Raw genomic sequence first — 21,733 nt, forward strand, 5'->3', positions numbered from 1 at the left:
GACCTTGTCTGTCCCCAAGTCTACTGAGCTCAGATGGAGAAGAAGGGGGCATGAGAGTAAGCGCTTCGTGGGATAGAGCCAAGGTCTCAATCCAGCAAGAGACTTGGCATCAGTTTTGTGGCTGCCGCTCTTCCATCTGGTTTCCTTACCTGCTTCCAGGAGGCTCTCTGAACCTCAGAAAAATAAACCCCCTAGGGTCTACAGCTGCAGCTTAGTACAGCTCTCATGGTTCTGAACACATGAGGAATGCTTTCCCAGAATGAGGTACGTAACAAGAAGTCTCTGTACTACAGCGGGACCATAGTACTGTACCAGGAAACCCGACCCATGAAAGGGGAGGAACCAGTCTATTTGGGGCCTCAACTGTCTGAGCAGGGAAGCTTTCTGCTAGAGGGCAGGTGATCACCTACCTGATCAGGAATTTTCTGGGTCAAATAGTAGGCTTTCTTCATCCTCTGTGCAGTGACGTGCTCTGAGGCCATGCGGCACTTGTCTTTGGGGGAACTGGATGGGCTAAGGCAGGGGGCAGAAAGGGAGCAAAGGGAAGGTCAGCAACTTCGTATCCTGAGGCCAACTGGGAAAGAAGGTCCAGCCCTGGAAGAAGACACCCTTTTCAAGAGAAGTCAAGAATGTGCAGACAGGTGCTTGCCACTTGAGATCAGGACTTTGTACTTATTCTGCTGATTCCTCAAGCCCTATGGAGAAAGGCCAAGACCAAGCACTGTGGAAGAAGTAAGACAAGTCCCTCTTCAGGCTGCATTTGAAGGGGGTGGGGAAGGGTTGTGGGAAAATCGCTATATACTTCAGTCGACTTAACTCAGTGAACGCCTGATACCCAGTTTGGCCCTAACAGCTGTGAAATCCTGGGGAAATTGTAGCTTCTCAGTTTCCTCTTCTCCACTACCATGACTGCTACTGGGAGAGACACAAAGATGATCTCCAGGAAATCTGGAGGATGACAGGTGTCAAATGACTCAAAAAGTACAGAGATAAACAAGAGTCTACATAGGGCGCGGTGGAGAAAGCAAATTCTGGTGCTAGCTTTGGTACCAGATTTGATGGGCAGCACCACTACTCTTTGGCCAAATGACCTGGATTTTCACTTCTCTCATTTATGGAGTGAGGATGCCTATACTCTGCTCCTAAGTGGCTCGGGGTCCCAAATGTTTGACAAGGGAAGCTTCCTTCTCCCCTTCCTTCCCTTTCTTTTTTATTAGTGGTTTAATATTGATTTACAAAATTGTAAAACAGGGGTACAATTCCATATGGTTCTCACCAGCAGAGTTCTGTATTCCCATTCCCTCCACTGGAAACTGCAGTAGCTCTCCCAAGAGCAGGAAGTTGGTTGTTTTGTTTTGGGGTTTGTTTTTTTTTTTGCCTCCAAGGTTATTACTGGGACTCAGTGCTATGAATCTATTGCTTGTGGCAGCCATTTTCTCCTTTTTGTTAATTGGACAGGCCAGAGAAAAATTAAGAGAGATGGGGAAGATACAGCAGGGGAGAGAAAGACAGCTAGGGGCCAGGTGTGGAGCATCTGGTTAAGCACTCGCATCACAGTGTGCAAGGACCCAGTTTCAGGCCCTTAGTCCCCACACATGGAGGGAAAACTTCAGGAGTGGTGAATCAGGTGTCTCTGCCTTTTTAAAAAATTTTTATTATTATCTTTATTTATTGGATAGTGACAGCCAAAAATTGAGATGGTAGAGGAGATAGGGAGAGCGAAAGAGAGACACCCGCAGACCTGCTTCACCCCTTCTGAAGCTTTACCCTTGCAGGTGGGGACTGGGGGCTTGAACCTGGGTCCTTGAGCACTGGTGCGCCACCACCCGGTCCCTATCTCTCTGCCTTTCTATCTTCCCTTCCCCTCTCAATTTATCTGTCTCTATGCAATAATAAATAAAAGTATAAAAAAGACACCTGCAGACCTGCTTCACTACCTGTGAAGCGAGCCCCCCAAGCAGGGAAGTCTTCTGCCAGAGGATAGGCTATCTCCTACCTTATCAGGCATTTCCTGTGTCAAATAACAGGCTTTCTTTTAATAAAGATGTATTAATCAATGAACAATGAGTGGTCCGGGAGGCAGCGCAGCGGATAAAGCATTGGACTCTCAACCATGAGGTCCTGGGTTCAATCCCCGGCAGCACATGTACCAGAGTGATGTCTGGCTCTTTCTTTCCTCCTATCTTTCTCATGAATAAATAAATAAATTCTTAAAAAAAAAAAAAAATGGATTCGACTTCCGGAGGCGGAGCTACAAGCAGCAGATCGCTTTCTCTCCTCTCCTCTCCTCTCCTCTCCCGGATCAACTAGGAATACCAAAGGAGACCACCCGGACCGAAACAAGACAGGACTAGAATGACCACAGAAACCCAGTAAATCACCCGTGAGTACAAACACGTGTGGCTGGTGACAGAGAGGAGAGAGGGGCCTAAGGAGAGATTAAGTGACTGCTAACAGTTCAACAGTTTGTCAGTGGAGACACCACCTCCAGTCTGCTCCACCAACAAGGGGACAGCTGAAGGGAGGAAAGGACTCCCCAGAGACTCACCAAGTACAACTCTGAGTCTCCATTGCTACTACCCTCAGAATCTGGAGCAGCAACACGGAGGGACACCAGGGGACAGAGATCTAACCGGGAAACTCAGGAGAAGACCTATACCTGGGTGGCATAGCTGAGGGGCTGTGAAAGTCTCTTTGCATAACCACTGGATTATCTCTGCCACACCCTGCTTTATCTCTTGGTCAGGAGTCAGTTATTAAGCTAAGAAGCCTATTGATAGTTTAAAAGCCCTCAGGCTCCCATAGCCTACAGGGGAAAAAAAAAAAAAAAGGCTTTTACACCACTGAACTCCAACTCAGGGATTGAAAAAACTGTTAACTTATATAAAATGGTTAAAACAACAAGAAAAAATATTGGAGACTCGAACCAGGACAAGAGTCCAGCTAAAAGTCCTCCAGAGGGTGAAGCACAAAACAATGAGTTCAACATCCAAACATTAGCCAAGGAAATAATAACAGGAGTGAGTAAAGAATTTGAAAAAATTGTAATCAGAAATGCAGGAACAACAAATGAGAATATGGAAGAAAATTCTAATAATCTCATGGTTATTAGAGAGCTGAAAGCTGAAATTGCTGAGCTAAGAAGGCAACTAGCTGAACAAGCTAAAACAGTATCAGAGCAGGGCAACAAAATAGATGAACTCCAGAAAGCAGCAGAGGGCAGAGAGAATAGAATCAATGAGGCTGAAGACAGAATTAGCACGATTGAGGATGAATTAGAGACAACTAAAAAAGAAGTAAGAGATCTCAAAAAGAGATTAAGAGATGCTGAAAACAACAACAGAGTCCTATGGGATGACTTCAAAAGAAGCAATATACGCATTATTCGCTTACCAGAGGAAGAAAGAGAAGGGGAGGAAGAAAGCATTCTCCAGGCCATAATAGCTGAAAATTTCTCTAGTCTAGACAACACCAAAGACATAAAGATTCAAGAAGCCCAGAGGGTCCCAAACAGAATTAACCCAGACCTAAAGACACCAAGACATGTCATACCTAGATTGGAAAGGAATAAGGATAAAAAAGGATCCTCAAGGCTGCAAGAGAAAAACAAAGAGTCACCTACAAAGGAAAACCCATAAGATTAGCAGCAGACTTCTCCATACAAACACTACAGGCCAGAAGAGAATGGCAAGATATCTATCGAGCGCTCAATGAGAAAGGCTTTCAGCCAAGAATACTATATCCTGCTAAATTGTCATTCAGACTAGATGGAAGCATCAAAACCTTCTCAGACAAGCAACAGTTGAAGGAAGCAACGATCACCAAGCCTGCCCTGAAAGAAGTTCTGAAAGGTCTCCTATAAATAGTCAGACCACCACAAATAGGACATATATCAAAACACTCTAAAACTCTGCAAGAATGGCGTTAAAATATCTTCAATCTTTGATATCAATGGCCTGAATTCACCTATTAAAAGACACAGAGTAGGAAGATGGATCAGAAAACACAACCCAACAATATGTTGTCTACAGGAAACTCACCTAACGCAACAAGACAAACACAGACTTAAAGTGAAAGGATGGAAAACTATCATTCAAGCCAATGGCCCACAAAAAAGGGCAGGAACAGCTATTCCCATGTCTGACATGATAGACTTTAAAATAGATAAGATTAAAAAAGATAGGAATGGACACTACTTAATGCTCAGAGGATCAGTCAATCAAGAGGACTTAACAATTATTAATATCTATGCACCCAATGAGAAGCCATCTAAATACATCAAACTTCTACTGAAAGAGCTACAGCAATATATTAACAGTAACACAATCATAGTAGGGGACTTCAACACCCCACTCTCTCAACTTGACAGATCATCCAGGAAGAAAATCAGTAAAGACATAAGGGAGCTAAATGAAGAGATAGATAAACTAGAACTATTGGACATTTTCAGAGTCATTCATCCCAAAAAACTGGAATACACATTTTACTCAAATCCACATGGATCATTCTCAAGGATAGACCATACGTTAGGCCAGAAAGACAGCATCAGCCTATTCAAGAGCACTGAAATCATCCCAAGCATCTTCTCAGACCACAGTGGAATTAAACTAACACTTAACAATCAACAAAAGATTAGTAACAGTCCCAAAATGTGGAAGCTCAACAGTACACTTCTTAACAACTTCTGGGTCAAAGAGGCAATCAAGGAAGAAATGAAAATGTTTCGAGAGTTCAATGAAAATGAAGACACAAGCTATCAAAATATTTGGGACACAGCTAAAGCAGTCCTAAGAGGGAAGTTCACAGCTATACAAGCACACATTAGGAAACAAGAAAAGGCACAAATAAACAGCCTGATTGCACATCTTAAAGACCTAGAAGAAGAACAACAAAGGAATCCTAAAGCAACCAGAAGGACAGAAATTACTAAAGTTAGGGCAGAAATAAATAACATTGAGAATAGGAAAACCATACAAAAGATCAATGAAAGTAAATGTTGGTTCTTCGAAAGAGTAAATAAAATCGACAAACCTTTAGCCAGACTCACAAAACAAAAAAGGGAGAAGACCCAAATAAATCGGATAGTAAATGAAAGAGGAGATATCACAACAGACACTGCAGAAATTCAACATATCATGCGAGGCTTCTATGAACAACTATATGCCACCAAGCTAGAGAACCTGGAAGAAATGGACGATTTCCTAGATACCTACCAACTTCCAAAACTAAGTAAAGAGGAAGTGGATAACATGAACAGGCCCACCACAGCTAATGAAATTGAAACAGTTATCAAAAATCTTCCCAAAAATAAAAGTCCTGGACCAGATGGTTTTACAAATGAATTCTACAAAACTTTCAAAGAAGAACTAATACCTCTACTTTTAAAAGTCTTCCAGAAGATTGAAGACACTGGACTACTCCCTGCCAGCTTCTATGAAGCCAACATCACCCTGATACCAAAAGCAGACAGGGACACAACCAAAAAAGAAAACTACAGACCAATATCTCTGATGAACATAGATGCGAAAATATTGAACAAAATTCTAGCCAACCGGATACAGCAGTATATCAAAAAGATTGTTCATCATGACCAAGTGGGGTTTATCCCAGGCATGCAAGGTTGGTTTAATATACGTAAATCAATCAATGTGATCCACCACATCAACAAAAGCAAGACCAAAAACCACATGGTCATATCAATAGATGCAGAGAAAGCCTTTGACAAAATACAACATCCCTTTATGATCAAAACACTACAAAAAATAGGAATAGATGGAAAATTCCTGAAGATAGTGGAGTCTATATATAGCAAACCTATAGCTAACATCATACTCAATGGTGAAAAACTGGAAGCATTTCCCCTCAGATCAGGTACTAGACAGGGCTGCCCACTATCACCATTACTATTCAACATAGTGTTGGAAGTTCTTGCCATAGCAATCAGGCAGGAGCAAGGAATTAAAGGCATACAGATTGGAAGAGAAGAAGTCAAACTCTCCTTATTCGCAGATGACATGATAGTATACATGGAAAAACCTAAGGAATCCAGCAAGAAGCTTTTGGAAATCATCAGGCAATACAGTAATGTGTCAGGCTATAAAATTAACATTCAAAAGTCAGTGGCATTCCTCTATGCAAACACTAAGTTAGAAGAAATTGAAATCCAGAAATCAGTTCCTTTTTCTATAGCAACAAAAACTATAAAATATCTAGGAGTAAACCTAACCAAAGAAGTGAAAGACTTGTATACTGAAAATTATGAGTCACTACTCAAAGAAATTGAAAAAGACACAAAGAAGTGGAAAGATATTCCATGTTCATGGGTTGGAAGAATTAACATCATCAAAATGAATATATTACCCAGAGCCATCTACAAATTTAATGCTATCCCCCCCCATCAAGATCCCAAGCACATTTTTTAGGAGAATAGAAAAAATGCTACAAATGTTTATCTGGAACCAGAAAAGACCTAGAATTGCCAAAACAATCTTGAGAAAAAAGAACAGAACCGGAGGCATCACACTGCCAGATCTCAAACTGTATTATAGGGCCATTGTCATCAAAACTGCTTGGTACTGGAACATGAACAGACACACTGACCAGTGGAATAGAACTGAGAGCCCAGAAATGAGGCCCCACACGTATGGACATCTAATCTTTGACAAAGGGGCTCAGACTATTACATGGGGAAAGCAGAGTCTCTTCAACAAATGGTGTTGGAAACAATGGGTTGAAACATGCAGAAGAATGAAACTGAATCACTGTATTTCACCAAATACAAAAGTAAATTCCAAGTGGATCAAAGACTTGGATGTTAGACCAGAAACTATCAGATACTTAGAGGAAAATATTGGAAGAACTTTTTTCCGCATAAATTTTAAAGACATTTTCAATGAAACGAATCCAATTACAAGGAAGACTAAGGCAAGTATAAACCTATGGGACTACATCAAATTAAAAAGCTTCTTCACAGCAAAAGAAACCACTACCCAAATCAAGAGACCCCTCACAGAATGGGAGAAGATCTTTACATGCCATACATCAGATAAGAGTTTAATAACCAACATATATAAAGAGCTTGCCAGACTCAACAACAAAACAACAAATAACCCCATCCAAAAATGGGGGGAGGACTTGGACAGAATATTCACCACAGAAGAGATCCAAAAGGCTGAGAAACACATGAAAAAATGCTCCAAGTCTCTGATTGTCAGAGAAATGCAAATCAAGACAACAATGAGATATCACTTCACTCCTGTGAGAATGTCATACATCAGAAAAGGTAACAGCAGCAAATGCTGGAGAGGGTGTGGGGTCAAAGGAACCCTCCTGCACTGCTGGTGGGAATGTCAATTGGTCCAACCTCTGTGGAGAACAGTCTGGAGAACTCTCAGAAGGCTAGAAGTGGACCTACCCTATGACCCTGCAATTCCCCTCCTGGGGATATATCCTAAGGAACCCAACACATCCATCCAAAAAGATCTGTGCACACATATGTTCTTGGCAGCACAATTTGTAATAGCCAAAACCTGGAAGCAACCCAGGTGTCCAACAACAGATGAGTGGCTGAGCAAGCTGTGGTAGATATACACAATGGAATACTACTCAGCTGTAAAAAATGGTGACTTCACCGTTTTCAGCCGATCTTGGATGGACCTTGAAAAAATCATGTTGAGGGAAATAAGTCAGAAACAGAAGGATGAATACGGGATGATCTCACTCTCAGGCCGAAGTTGAAAAACAAGATTAGAAAAGAAAACACAAGTCGAACCTGAAATGGAATTGGAGTATTACACCAAAGTAAAAGACTCTGGGGTGGGTGGGTGGGTGGGGAGAATACAGGTCCATGAAAAATGATGAATTAAATAGTGGGGTTGTATTGTTAAATGGGAATCTGGGGAATGTTATGCATGTAAAAAAAAAAAAAAAGAAGTAGAAACGCAAAGCAGAAATTGACTGAGTTTGGAGTATGGCACCAAAGTAAGAAAGCAGAAGTACACTAGAGTTTGCATCACCAGGTTCCAGATGCCATCAGGATGCCGGCCAGACTTCCCTGGATTGAAGACCCCACCAACATGTCCTGGAGCTCAGCTTCCCCAGAGCCCCACCCTACTAGGGAAAGAGAGAGGCAGACTGGGAGTATGGACCGACCAGTCAACGCCCATGTTCAGCGGGGAAGCAATTACAGAAGCCAGACCTTCCACCTTCTGCAACCCTCAATGACCCTGGGTCCATGCTCCCAGAGGGATAGAGAATAGGAAAGCTATCAGGGGAGGGGGTGGGATATGGTGATTGGGCGGTGGGAATTGTGTGGAGTTGTACCCCTCCTACCCTATGGTTTTGTTAATTAATCCTTTCTTAAATAAAAAAAATTTTAAATTAAAAAAAAAAAATGAACAAGTGACAGAGAACCAGAAGATCATTCTAACACAAGCAATGCTGGGGATAGAACTCTGGACCTCTGGGAGTCAGGCGGTAGCACAGTGGGTTAAGCGCACGTGGCGCAAAGGGCAACGACTAGCATAAGGATCCTGGTTTGAGCCCCCGGCTCCCCACCTGTAGAGGAATCACTTCACAGGCAGTGAACAGGTCTGCAGGTGTCTGTCTTTCTCTCACCCTCTCTGTCTTCCCCTCCCCCCTCCATTTCTCTCTGTCCTAACAACGATGACAACAATAATCTAACAACAACAATAATAACTACTACAACAATGAAAAACAAGGGCAACAAAAAGGGAATATATATATATGAAAGAACTCTGGACCTCATATTTGAAAGCCCAGTGCTTTATCCACTGTGTCAACTCCTGAGCTACCAAAATAGGCTCATTTCATTCTCTGGACAGTGAAGTGTATGGAGCTATAGACGCAAACAAGCTACAGGCTTTTTCTTACACATAGCAAATGCTGGCAACTACTAACACCCTTCCATCAAGGATAGCTCTGGTGGATTTGGAGGGCCCACAACTGAGTTGGATTCATGAAGATGTTGCCTACTGCTAAGCTCTGACAGGTGGGTGAAGTTACAACAAAGAGGTCTGGTGGAGGGGCATTTCAGAAGGAAGATGTCTGTGAGCCAAGAGAGGATATGACAGGCAACAAATGAGAGGAGAGGCAGGGAGACAGCATAAAGGTTCTGCAAGCAACTTTCAGGCCTGAGGCTATGGTATCTTTCTCTTTCTCTCATTAAAATTATATATATATATTATAATATATATATATATATATATTTTTTTTTTTTTTTTTTTTTAAGCGAGGAGACAAGACTATCTGACCTTTAAGAATCCTCTCAACGTCAAGGTTCTACGTGTAGGGTTTGTCAAAGAAGACAAACAAGAAGAGCGGCACTGGAGAAAAATGTAAAGCTGATTCCCCAGGTCCTGTGGAGACTCCGAGCAGGGAACATTTATAACACCACACAAGACTAGTGGTGGGGTGGATTATTGTCTTGATAGGAGCAGATCAGGCAGCAAGAAAGACCCAGCAAGAGCAGTACTCAGACTCCGGCCCTTCCCAGATCAGACGGTGGAGCGGCCCTTGCTGTTGGCTGACCTGGTAGTGGAGCTGCTAGAGCTGGAGCTGGAGCTGGAGCTGGAGGTAGAGCTGGAGCTGGAGCTACTGGAAACTATGTCCTCTGTGCTGGGCAGAACAAAGCCTGCCAAGTTCAGAAGGTCCCGGATCATCTGGCCTTTGATGCTGATATCCAGTGGAGAGTTAGAGTGAAGGCTTCAAAGAAAGGATGCAAAGAGTAGTCAAAGCAACACCCTGAAGAGTCATAAATTCAGCCAGGGGGAGCCCCGTTTATTCCCTTCCCGCCCTACAAAAGGGCCCAAACTCAGGAGCTTCATGATGTAAGTGTGTTGGGGAGAAAGAGGGGGTCTTGTTCCCTTGATATTAAAAATAAATAAATAAATAAATAAGTAAATAGCTTTACTCAGGGTGGTACTTCTTCACTGGGGGAAAGCATGCTGCAGGGATCGGGCTAGAAAGAACAGCTTATAACATTTCTGTGATGAAGGGGCTGCACGGTGACCCATCCAGTTGAGCATCCAGCTCAAGCCCCTACTCCCCACCTACAGGAGTGAGTTTCACCAGTGGTGATGCAGGTCTGCAGGTGTTTGACTTTCTCTCTCACTATCTTCCTCTCCCCTTTCAATTTTTCTGTGTCCTGTCAAGTAATAAAACTGCTCCACTGGGAGCCGTAGATGTGCTGTGCTAGCACCAAGTCCCAGAGATATTCTTGATGGCAATAAAAACAAATAAGTAACTTTTTTTCTGTGATAATGTCAGATAATGGCAAAGAATAAGTACATGAAGCCCTGGGTTTGAGTTCCAGCACCACAGATGGTAGAGAGGCGCTATAGTGTCTCTCTTCTCTCCCTCCCTCTCTCTCAGCCTCAACAGAGTTCAGAATAGGGGTCCTAAGAAGTGGTACAGTGGATAAAGCCTTGGACTCTCAAACATGAGGTCTTGAGGTCAAGTTCTGGGACTGCATATGCCAGAGTGATGATCTGGTTCTCTCTCCCCCATTCTCATTAACAAATAAATTGCTGGGATGGGGGAAGAGTAAAGAAAAACTGAGCTGACAGAGTCGGGCGGTAGCACAGTGGGTTAAGTACACGTGGCGCAAAGTGCAAGGACCGGCATGAGGATCCCGGTTCGAGCCCCCAGCTCCCCACCTGCAGGGGAGTCGCTTCACAGGCAGTGAAGCAGGTCTGCAGGTGTCTGTCTTTCTCTCCCCCTCCTCTCTGCATTTCTCTCTGTCCTATCCAACAACAACAATAATAACTACAACAATAAAATAACAAGGGCAACAAAAGGGAATAAATAATAAAAAATAATAAAATAAACAAAATTAAAAAAAAAAAAAACTGAGCTGGGGGGCAGGGTGCATGCTTTGCCAGGCCCAGGGTCCAGATTTGAACTGCTGGACCACAATGTAGCACCACAGTCCCAGAGGAACCTTGAGTGAGTGATGTGTTATCTCTCCCCATCTATCTGAAATCAAAAAGAAAAAAGAAAAAGGGGCCGGGTGGTGGCACGCCTGGCTGAGCGTACATGTTACAATGTACAAGGACCCAGGTTTGAGCCCCCAGTCCCCAGCTGCAGGGGGAAAGCTTTGCAAGTGGAGAAGCAGTGTTGCAGGTGTCTCTCTGTCTATCACCCTCTTCCCTCACAATTTCTGGCTGTCTCTATCCAATAAATAAATTTAAAACAAACAAAAAAAACTGGTTCAGCAGAAGTGAAACTGTGAGGGTCTGGCACCACAAAAGAAAAAGAAATGAGGTGAGGCCACTCAGCTGGCATTATACATGCCCAAGGTCCTGGGTTCATTCCTCCCTACTGCATAAAATAAAAAGCGTAATGCAACATGACATAACATAGCCAGGAAGCTAGTGCCTCGACACTTTCACACACACACAGGGCTTGTGTGCAAGAGGTCGCAGGTTCAATCCCTAGCATAATCAAAGCACAACGTAAGCTGAATAATGCACTACTTTATAAGATACAGCTATATATAAATAGCATAAAAGGACATAAATTATGATGAGGTTTTGTATGAAACAGCAAATCCTAACAATGGGATTTTCAAGGTAACCCAACTGTCAAATAATTTGGTTACAGCAATAATTATCTACTGCCTTCTTAAACCCTAAGACAGCAGGAACCTCCCCTTCCTCTGTAAAGCTCATACACCTCCCAGTCCTGGAACCTCTAGGGTGGGGCTCACTTTCCTGTATGCTTCTCTCAAGTCATACCAAATGATACTGCATCTGCTGATCCCAACCTAATCAATGCAACCAGTACCACCTCAGCATGCTTCACTTCAGACTGTATCCAGACTCTTTTCCCTGATCCAGCTTTCTAGCCCTTTTTCAAACTATGACACCATCTCCCCAGACAATAACCTGGGTCCACCTGTATATCAGATGTCAGGTACAGGCAAAAACTAGTAAAGTCATGGGCCCTTTAAAATATACCTAAATTAGACCTACTAGTTTTTTCCAAAACAGAGACCTCAAATCTTCATCTACAATATTCTTGCCTTTAGGTTCATGATTAGTCAACAATTTGTTCTGCTTCATATCTTAGCTCTTTTTCAGCCACCAGGTTCCAGATGATACCATGATGCCAACCTGACTTCCTTGGCCAGACAACCCCACCATGTGTCTTGGAACTCTCCACCTCCCCAAGGTGCCTGCTCTACTAGGAAAAGAGAGAGGCAGGCTGGGAGTATGGATTGAACTGTCAACACCCATGTTCAGGGGGGAAGCAATTACAGAAGCCAGACCTTCCACCTTCTGCATCCCATAATGATCCTGAGTCCACACTCCCAGAGGGATAAAGAACAGGGAAGTTATCAGGGGAGGGGATGGGATACGGCATTCTGGGGATGGGCAATATGTGGAAATGTACCCCTCTTATCCTATGGTCTTGTCAATGTTTCCATTTTATAAATAAAAATTTAAAAAAATAAAATACAAGATGACAGCAGAACTGGGCTCCTAGGGGTTGCAGGAAAGGTTCTCCTGGGTGTGCTCGGAGAACATGGCTTACCTTGGGGAAATGTTGACTTCCAGGACCCAGGGCTTGAGATTCTCATCCAGCATGATGTCAAAGCCAAAGAGTTCGTGGCAGCTGTAGGGTCGCCGCACATACATCTTCAGCAGGCTGGTCACATAGGGCTCTGACCTGCTTCCGGAGGAGGAGGTACTCAGTCTGGCTCTTCCCAGAGGGCCTTACTCAGAGCTGTCCTCTCAGGGGAGTGGCCCAGAGACTGGAGGACAGAAGTGAACCATGGTGGCCCAGGAGGTGGCACAATGGATCGAGCATTGGACCTTCTAGCGTGAAGTTCCAAGTTCAATCTTTGACATTGCATATACCAGAGTGATGCTCTCTGATTCTCTCTCTCCTCCTCCTGTCCCATAAATAAATAAATAAATATATTTTTTTAGTGACTCAGGAAAAGTAGCTCAAGAAATGCCTAGATTGGAGGCCAGCTTCTGCAGGAGATAAAGTTACTCAGATGAGCAGATTTTAATTCTATCTACTACTTCCCAGTCCCAATACTCAAAAAACGAAGCACAGCACGGTCAAAGTCTGAAGCAAAACAGTACGAAGGTAGGGAGGGGTAGGGGTGTGTGTGTGTGTGTGTTCCGCATAAGCAGGGTGACTCACGAAATGATGGTCTTGACAACAACATCCTTTATCTTCTCCCAAATGGCATCACTGTTGATTCCCTTCTGGCTCAGGTAGTTCCATAAGGCCTTCAATGCCCTGCAAGGCGGGGGGGGGGGGGGGGATGAGTGAATTGGGACAGTCTAGGAATGAATGATGAGGGTGAGGGAAAGAGAAAGACTCCCCCCAAACCCCGCTGCTCAACCAGCTCTCCACTGGCAGGGACACTGCTCGAGTACCATTTGTGGCCCTGGCAGGCAGTTTCATCCTCGTTGGCCTGATACTCGACATTCTTTTTATTGACACTGTAGTTGGTCAGGTGCATAAACTTGTTGCCAAGGCTCTTCATGGAAGGGGAATACCTGGGATTGAAGAGAAAGTGGGTAAGAGGGTGAGACAGCAGATGAACAGTAGTCTAAACGTTTCCCCAAACTCCTGAGGATGGGATGGACAAACGCGTGGATCTTTTCCTGAGAAAGATGCCCCAAAAGCATGGCTGGTGGTAATGTATTTAAATAGAACAAACACCACAGCTTAGAATATCCCACCCACCTCAGAAAAACCTTCTCCAGAGTCAGTGGAGAATTGCCTTATTTCCCATTCCCCCTGTGAAAGTGAAATTTCTAATTATACAACTCTTGACATCCTTGTAAATGCCTAAATATTGCTAAATTTAGAAGGACTAGAAGCATCTCTTGTTCTAATAGCTGGTCTTAGAGTATGGTTCCTGATGCAGGACTCCTGAAACCCTTACAAGTTCCTGGCTGATACCGGTACCTTCTGTCCTAATGAGGTGGCTCTAGGTGGTGGGCTAGATGAAGGCTAGTACAACAAAGACCAAGCCATAATGGGACGTTTGGAATCTTTAGCCTTACTCCTCCCATTCTCTGGAGACCAAAGAAAGCTAAAAATGGAGTCAATGACCCATCACACTTACATAATGCAGTCTCCATACAGATCTCAAAAATGTGGGGTTTGAAGCACTTCTCAGCAGAATGATGGCTCTAAGGTAGCAAAGAAGCTCAACAGCCCTCTTCTATCTGGGCATCTGTAGCCTTTATTAGATCTTTATGTCATAAACCAATACAGAGAAGCATACTGCTCTTCTCAGTTCTAGCAGCTGACCAAGTAAATTAACTGAAGATGGAGGTGTCATTGCAAGCTGATTTGCACCGCTAATGTGTGACTGGAAACTGGCTTCTGACATGGGCTCTGAGCAGTCTCCATGTGGATCCTGACACTGGGTAGCATCAGGATTGAGCTTAATTGGAGGGCAGTTGGCTGGTGTTATGGAGGTAGGTAGGTAGGTGTGTGTGTGTGTGTGTGTGTGTGTGTACACACATTTCTTGACCAGAAGAATGGGAACACACACGAGGAAGACTGGGTTTTCCCAAATATAGTCTACATTCTCTTTTATTCATACAACTGCCAAAATGTTTAGCTTTTGTTTAATGTCCTCAAGTTGGCCACCCTCAGGAAAGCAACCTCTGAACTGCTACAACGTACTTGCAACTGGCAAAGCGGACAAGTCCATCCGAAAAGAGGTAAATCCGGAGCGGATCGTAGGAGGTGACATAAACATAGATTCGCAGATCGAACTTGCTGCCGCTGATGAGGTAGGGCTTGTGTAGATACCTACAGAGGAGAAAGGGCCTCTTCAGGCGGAAGGAAATAAGGTGGGGCTTAGGAGGCGGGTAACAGAGGGAAACATCAGCTAAAGGACTGTGAGAGAAAGGCCTTAGAACAGTTGGCCAAGGATGGTGTTGGGCTGGGAGGACAAAGGGCAGGAGAACATTGTAGAAAGGTAATCTCCAGGCTGAGAAGATGAAAAAGTGGGGAGCAGGGCCCGAGCTGGAAGCAAGCTCACCTCTGTACCAGAAGGGGCCTCCGCTTGGGGAGCTGGCTCCACTTGTGAATGACCTGGATGCCGATGCCTCGTGCCGACGCTGGCTAGAAGTCAAAGTGGCAAGGGAGGTGGCTTCTGGTCCTGACCCAACACTCCGTGACTCCGCTTAAACCAAGACCTACCACCACCCCATGGCCCACTCACTGGTTTCACAATCCACTTTTGGCGACTGCTGGTCTCCCAGGCTTTCCGCAAGAGCTTGGCATCCTGGGGCAAGATAAAGGACTGGGGGAAGAAGCTGAACTCCTTCTTGCCAAAGCGGCTCTGCATGCGGGACAGGTTCCGCCATAGACGGTCCTTCCGCCCAATCTGGAATGACCCTGGAAAGTGGTTTAGCTACAGGAAGGACAGAGGGAAAGTCAGGAGTGAGCCCCCAAGGAAGATGGCAAGATTCCCTATGCCATCCCAGATCCCTTAGCAATAGTCCCAGCGCCTGTGAGATGTCCTATCACCATCATCTGACCTTCAGGCACCCAGCTGCTGAGGACCCACCAGATCAAGACACAGAGCACAAGAAAATCAAGTGTCCTCTAAGAGCTGCCAGTTCAGATGTGAATAGTGACTCAGGCAGACGTCATATTCAACGTAAGTGCATAGAAAAGGCTGGTCAGTCATTTTCTGTGACACACACAGTACAGGATAAAAATTTACTGGCCTTCGTAAAGGGGGGGGCAGGGGGAGTGCTAAGGGTTTATTCCAACACAAGACCGGGGTTCTCCTTTCCATATTCAGCTTTGAAATGGAAGTGGTGAAGGCCAGGTGGTGGCACACCTGGTTAAGCGCACAAAGTACTAAATGCAAGGACCTGTGCAAGGATCCCAGTTGGAGCCCCCGCTCCCCACTTGCAAAGGTAAAGCTTCATAAGTGGTGAAGTACATCTGCAGGTGTCTCTCTTTCTCTCTCCCTATCTCCTTCCTCCCAACCTTATTCCTTTGTCCAATCAAATGGAATAAATGGCCTCCAGGAGCAGTGGATTCAGTCTTGGCACTGAGTCCCAGCAATAACCCTGGAGGCAGGGGAAAAAAAAAGGAATAGAAGCGATGCAGAGGTGATGGGAAAACACAACCTGGAAACAGTGCATCACGGGGGCCGGGTGATAGTGCAACAGGTCAAACGTACATGGTGCAAAGTGCAAGGACCAGCACAAGGACCCCAGTTTAAGCACCCGGCTCCCCACCTGCAGGGAGTTGATTCACAGGCGGTGAAGCAGGTCTGCAGGTGTCTATCTTTCTCTCCCCCTCTCTGTCTTCCCCTCCTCTCTCCATTTCTCTCTGTCCTATCCAACAATAACAACAAAGGCAACAAAAGGGAAAAAATGGTCTCCAGGAACAGTGGATTTGCAGTGCAGGCAGAGCCACGATAACCCTGGAGACAAAAAAACAAACAAACAAAAAAACAGTACATAGAAAGCCACCCTAGAAGAAGGCTGGCTTTGGGGATGCTCACCCCCTCTTCTCCATTCCTCTATAACGCTTCCTGGCTTCTCCATGTTTGTCCTCCTCTGCCCCAACACCAACCACCTTCTGCCTAGTCCTGGGTCAGGGAAAAAAGGACCCAGAAAGGGTTCCTACCTTCTGGTGCTCCCGGATGGATCGGAAACTAGGAGACTTCATGTGGTGACCCCAGCAGCCCAGCCAGTCATCATTTCCTAGAGGAGGCACACAGCAAGAAGTCATTTCTGGGATGGAGAGGGGCCAGAGGTCCCAGAAATACCCCTTGAGCTGGGCACGGTTCCCAGGTCTGCTGCCTAAGGGTTGCCATGGAGCTGTCCCACATGAGGCGTGGGGGTCAGGCACAATGGCTCTCTGTCTTTCCATTTTGAGGAACAGGCTCTGGCTCAGAGGGTCTGCAGAGCTGTGTCACCCTGTGAGGTTAGAAAGTTCAGGACAGTGTGTCCTCCCAGCAGGGGGCACCTGGGGGCTCTCCTCCTGCCAGAAGCCCCTCTGCCAGGGTCAGCTGGCTCACAAGAAGGCAAGACTCACTCTTGCTGATTTTGAAGTGGGACCGTCCAATGGTCTGCTTGACAATGTTGGGGGTCACTGTGCTCATCTTCCACCGGAGCAGCTTCCTCTGCTCCCAGGGGAGTTTCTCCACTGGACAAGGAACAGGAGAGTCATGATGAGAAGAGGGAAAGGTGATGCTGCTGTTGTCTCGCCTAGGTAGGCACATGACTAAGAACTGTTCCCAGTCACAGCTTATCAGAAAAGCAAGCTTGGGATAAGAAAGGGAGCGAGGAACACAGAAAGGAAAGGAGATGGAAATTGGAGTGGACTGAGCTTAGAGGATATGAACTAAGCATGCATATGCAACTGATACGGCTCAGTTAAAGGACGCCCAAGAAAAGGGTCCCTCTATTAAACCTTCAATACATGTGCAGATGGAGGGGGGAGAGGTCAGACAGAACTAGTCAGGAAAACCACCACAGTGGCCCTGTCCACTCCCCTTAGCCAGGCTTACCTCTCTCATCCCGAGTGCCAAAATAGATGGTAGGGGGCACGTTGGGGAAGAGACTGTAAATGAGAGCTGGCCGGACAACTTTCTCACTGGGAAGCAGGGGTTTGGTGAGAATCTCCATACAGGTCCTAAGACAGAAAACAGACACGTGGTAGAGAAAGTCATAGCCCTCAGGTGCTGGCACTGCTCCAGAAGTTCTTTTCAGGTGTTCTTCAGAACATGATTCGACAAGGACAAATGCTTAGTAATGGCGTTGCACATACTATTCCATTGGGTGCTAGGATTAACTCAGGAGCAGCCATTCCATTTCAAGGCAAAAAGACAACAGACAGACAAGAGTGCTATCTCTGGCTTGTTTTATACTTAGGTTTATCTGGTGATGAGCTCACCTCTGCTTTGGAAATGACTGAGGCGTCAGATTTTTATGTGTGGTGACAAAGCTCTAGGAGGCTGGGGCGGTCAACCAAGGGGTCTCAAAATAGTGAGCTGCCCAACTATTACGATCAGGATATGATACTTCATATGGTTTTAGCAATCCTGAGCTATTTCTGATTTTAGTCATCCTTAAAATGCAAAATGGTTTGGGATTTATCAACCTCCATCTGCTGGGAAAACCCATGTTTTGAGCCTCAGAGAGACAAGGTCTGCACACTCTGTAAGAGCCTGATATGACAATGATCAGTGAATACCTTTTTGTAAAGTGTATGGTATGAAATTAGAAAGATCCTGTGAAAGGCTGTGCAACTGTCTAGGCCAAACCCAGAATCTATCACTGAGCTACACAGCCACCACTCACCGAGAGATCTCCACTACTGACTCGCTTGGGGAGATGCCATTGAATGAGGAGCACTCCGAGTCTCCTGAGGAAGAGGAGGGAAGAACAGAGAAGTTGCAGCTGGGAAAGGCCCCACACCAACTCACCAGGCCTAGGCCACTCTCCCTGCACATCCTGGGTTCAGCCTTCTCGAGGAGCTGTGAGCACCCCCCTGTCACCTGTCACCACCTTCTTTGAACCCAGCCAGTAGAGAGAAGGCAAGACTGGTGGGATAGCAGGACTAGAGACCACATTCCCCACCCCCCCAGCCCCTAAACCACAGCCACCTTCAGACTCCCAAGGAGAATATTAACATAGGTGGGAGTGGGAACCAAGGGTCTGGCACACAGCTGTCGGCACCCTGCCTTAGTGAGTGACTGGTGACCAAGTGGCTGGTGACCCAAGCAGGTCCCTACTCACCATCGTCCTCATCATGGCTGCAGGAGTCTTCCAAGCCATCCAAGAGCTCGTCTTCTACATCTGCGGCATCTACCTGGTTGAGCTGGAGGTCAGCAGCTGAACTATAAGAAACAATTGTGTTCCTAGCGAACTCCATGAGAGGTTATAGCTCCTCATTCCTTCACCATCCGCCATTGTCTGTCTCTTCCCTGGTCACCAGTTGGTTGTCTGTTGCCTGGGTCTCGCAACTTCATTTCTCTCGCCCTCAGAGTTTAGCTTTACCCCCAGTTTCTCTAACCTACATCTCCTCTCCTGCAGAGAGGCACTAGGTCTTTCATCTTCTTTGGACTTCCTCATCAATAATACAAAATTCCATATACAAAACACCAAGAGGTGGCGCAGTAGACAAAGCATTGGACTCTCTTGAGCATGAGGTCTCAAGTTTGATTCTTGGCATTGTATATGCCAGTGAGGCTCTAGTTCTTCCCCCTCTCTCTAATAAATAAATCTCTGGGAGGTGGGGGACACCACCAGTCTAGTAATTGATATCCAATGCCTCTAGATCGCTCTCTCTGGGAACTCAGCAAAAGTCCCTGATGGAACCTAGAGAAATAATAAGACACCAGAGCTCAGCATACCCTTCAATCTAGGCTTGGTATGCAATTCAACTATTTATTTCGCCCTTGGTTATAATCTAACGCAGGTGTCAAGGCATTCTAAAGGGCCAGTCAATATTTTAAGTTTTCTGGGTCATTCCAGCTGTCACAACTAGTTGACATTCAATGTGAAAGCAGCCACAGCCAGTAACGAATGTATGAGGCTGTGTTTCAACAGAACCTTGCCTACGGAATCAGCCCATGGGTGGGCTGTGGCCTGCAAGTTGTAACTTGCCATTCTCCATCCTGAAGTGAAAACCCAAAATTCTACATGACTACAGACAAAGCCAAACTTCAGAGACACATGGTCAGTGTACTAAACAGATGGGGCCCACATTCTACTGCTCTCAGTGAACCAGAGGCTTTCTCCAGCTTACCCAGTTCCTCTAGCATGTGAGTCCAGTTTCCTGGCTTCCTTGGACCCTTCCTTCCCCAGCTGGCTCAGATGGAGGGAAGAGAGGCGGGTGGTCACATCGGTGAAGGGCTGAGAAGAAGAAGGCAGATGGGGAGCTCTGTCTTCTCCACGTGGCAGGGAGCTAACCACAGATTCCCGGGCAGGGCTGTGACCGAGCCCACTGGCATGTGAGGCAAGGAGGTGAATGCTGATTCGCTTGGTACAGAAGACTGTACTGTCCAGCTCCAAGAGCTCCCGGGATCCGGGCTCCTGCTGGCTTACCACAGGAGATTTCCACCGCCTGCTCCTGTTAAGAGAATTCCACTGCATGCTGGGACTCATGAAACAAGCCTGTTCCACTTTGTAGCCTGACCTCGGCTTCTCGAAGCCCCTCTCAGTCAACCTCCTGACGGCCTCCGTGAACCGGACATCCTTAGTCAGAGCCTGGGGAGCAGAGTCACCATCCAAACCACAGGAACGGGGCTCTGCCCTCATGGCTAAGTTGATCTGGCTGAAGTGGGGAGAGGCCACACTGGTGGGGGACATGTCTGAGGAGCTGGGGGCCTCAATCAGGCCGGCAGGGGCTGGGGTGTCATCGAGGATGGTGCCGTTGCTTTGGGGAAGCTTGTGTTCCATAGGTTGGAGGGCACAGTCTCCAGTGCCCCCCGAGTGGTGCCAGGAGACCAGCTGGATCTTGGGTGAGGACACTGGCTTCAGGCCCTCGGCCTGAGGCAAAGGCACTTTAGTGCTACTTGGCCGCATGAAGGAGTTGTTGTTCAGCACAGGCTTGTAGGAGGAGGAAGGGGCAGACAGTGGAGGCGGGATCTTCCCTGAGATGGCAGAGACCAGGGTCTTCCCTGAAGGGTTCTCCCCAGCTGCTCCCAGTGAGAGGTATGGATCTGTGGGCGAGGAGGCCATGGGTTGAGCCATGGGGGCAGCGGCAGTGGCAGGAGGGGCCTTGTTGGCAGTGAGACTGACAGGGAGGATTTTCTGAGGCTGAGAGAAAGGTCTCTTTTCAGTCTGGCTGGAACGCAGGCAGAAAGACTCGAGCTGCTGGTAGGGTTTGTGGCGATGGTGGGCGCGGCGAGCCAGCGGGGTGCTGCTGAACACGTCCGGGAGAGCTTGCACGTAGCAGGAGCCGCCCTGGCCTGTGAGGACCACCGTGGCCCCGGCGCTACAGGAAGTTCGTGGGCAGAGGAGATATGCTGGCGGGGGCGCTGCACCCACGAAGCTTGGACCCAGCCCGGCTGTCAGCGTCCCCACGTGCTTCTTCTCCAGCTTCCAGATTGGCTTCACCTGCTGGTGGGCCTGAGGCCAGGCTTTGCCCTCAGAGGGCTTCTCAGGCCAGGGGGCAGGCACTGTGCCCGAGGGACCGCTCGGCTGGAAGTCGCTTCCCCGGTGGAGGCCAATACTGTAGTGCTCGGTTCCAGCTGAGGCCATGAGGGGCCGCGTCACAGCCTCGTGGCCTGGTGGCCCAGCTCAGGGGCGATGCCACACACGTTCAACAGTAGCAGATGCATCCTCAGATCCCTCAGCCTGTGGGGAGAGAAAGAGTCAGGACGCTTCAGGGATTCTGGGGGAGCCAGAGTCCCACTGCAGCCAGATTGGGGAAGGATGCCAGAGTCCAGAGTCAGAGAGTGAGCCAGGGGTCTCCCCAACGCCCTCCTGGAGCGAGAGCTGGCCTCATCAAGGGCCGGGTCTTCCTTGCCAACACAAGTCTCCTGGTGTGTTCCCACTTCCACACTCAGAAAAATCCCAACCAGCCAACTGCTACGTATTTTTCTGAGTGGCTTCCTTACCTCCCCTCATACCAGCGTGGGTGGGAAAGAAGCTAACCTGGGGGCAGAGAAACCAGCCAGTATCTGCCACATCACCAATTCTGAAGAGATCAGAAATTATCTGAAACAACTACTGCTCTCTGACCAATTCTCAGC

The 21,733-nt window shown here is 46.7% G+C and overlaps 1 protein-coding gene across 1 annotated transcript in view; it reads right to left on the reverse strand.

Moving 5' to 3' along the window:
• TTLL4 (tubulin tyrosine ligase like 4) overlaps positions 1–21,733 on the reverse strand; it is a 44,379-nt gene that overhangs the window by 1,902 nt on the left and 20,744 nt on the right. Inside the window, exons 2-15 of the mRNA XM_060193872.1 lie at positions 19,783–21,335; positions 18,771–18,871; positions 18,333–18,396; positions 17,540–17,664; positions 17,065–17,175; positions 16,654–16,730; positions 15,227–15,418; positions 15,044–15,126; positions 14,683–14,811; positions 13,416–13,538; positions 13,177–13,275; positions 12,556–12,690; positions 9,550–9,723; positions 411–513 (exon numbers count right to left, since the gene is read on the reverse strand). Of these exons, the coding sequence (XP_060049855.1) occupies positions 411–513; positions 9,550–9,723; positions 12,556–12,690; positions 13,177–13,275; positions 13,416–13,538; positions 14,683–14,811; positions 15,044–15,126; positions 15,227–15,418; positions 16,654–16,730; positions 17,065–17,175; positions 17,540–17,664; positions 18,333–18,396; positions 18,771–18,871; positions 19,783–21,239 (2,973 nt within the window). The 5' untranslated portion in view covers positions 21,240–21,335. The remainder of the gene's footprint in view (positions 1–410; positions 514–9,549; positions 9,724–12,555; positions 12,691–13,176; positions 13,276–13,415; positions 13,539–14,682; positions 14,812–15,043; positions 15,127–15,226; positions 15,419–16,653; positions 16,731–17,064; positions 17,176–17,539; positions 17,665–18,332; positions 18,397–18,770; positions 18,872–19,782; positions 21,336–21,733) is intronic.

Source organism: Erinaceus europaeus, chromosome 7 (assembly GCF_950295315.1).
Source record: "Erinaceus europaeus chromosome 7, mEriEur2.1, whole genome shotgun sequence".
NCBI classification, from domain to species: domain Eukaryota; kingdom Metazoa; phylum Chordata; class Mammalia; order Eulipotyphla; family Erinaceidae; genus Erinaceus; species Erinaceus europaeus.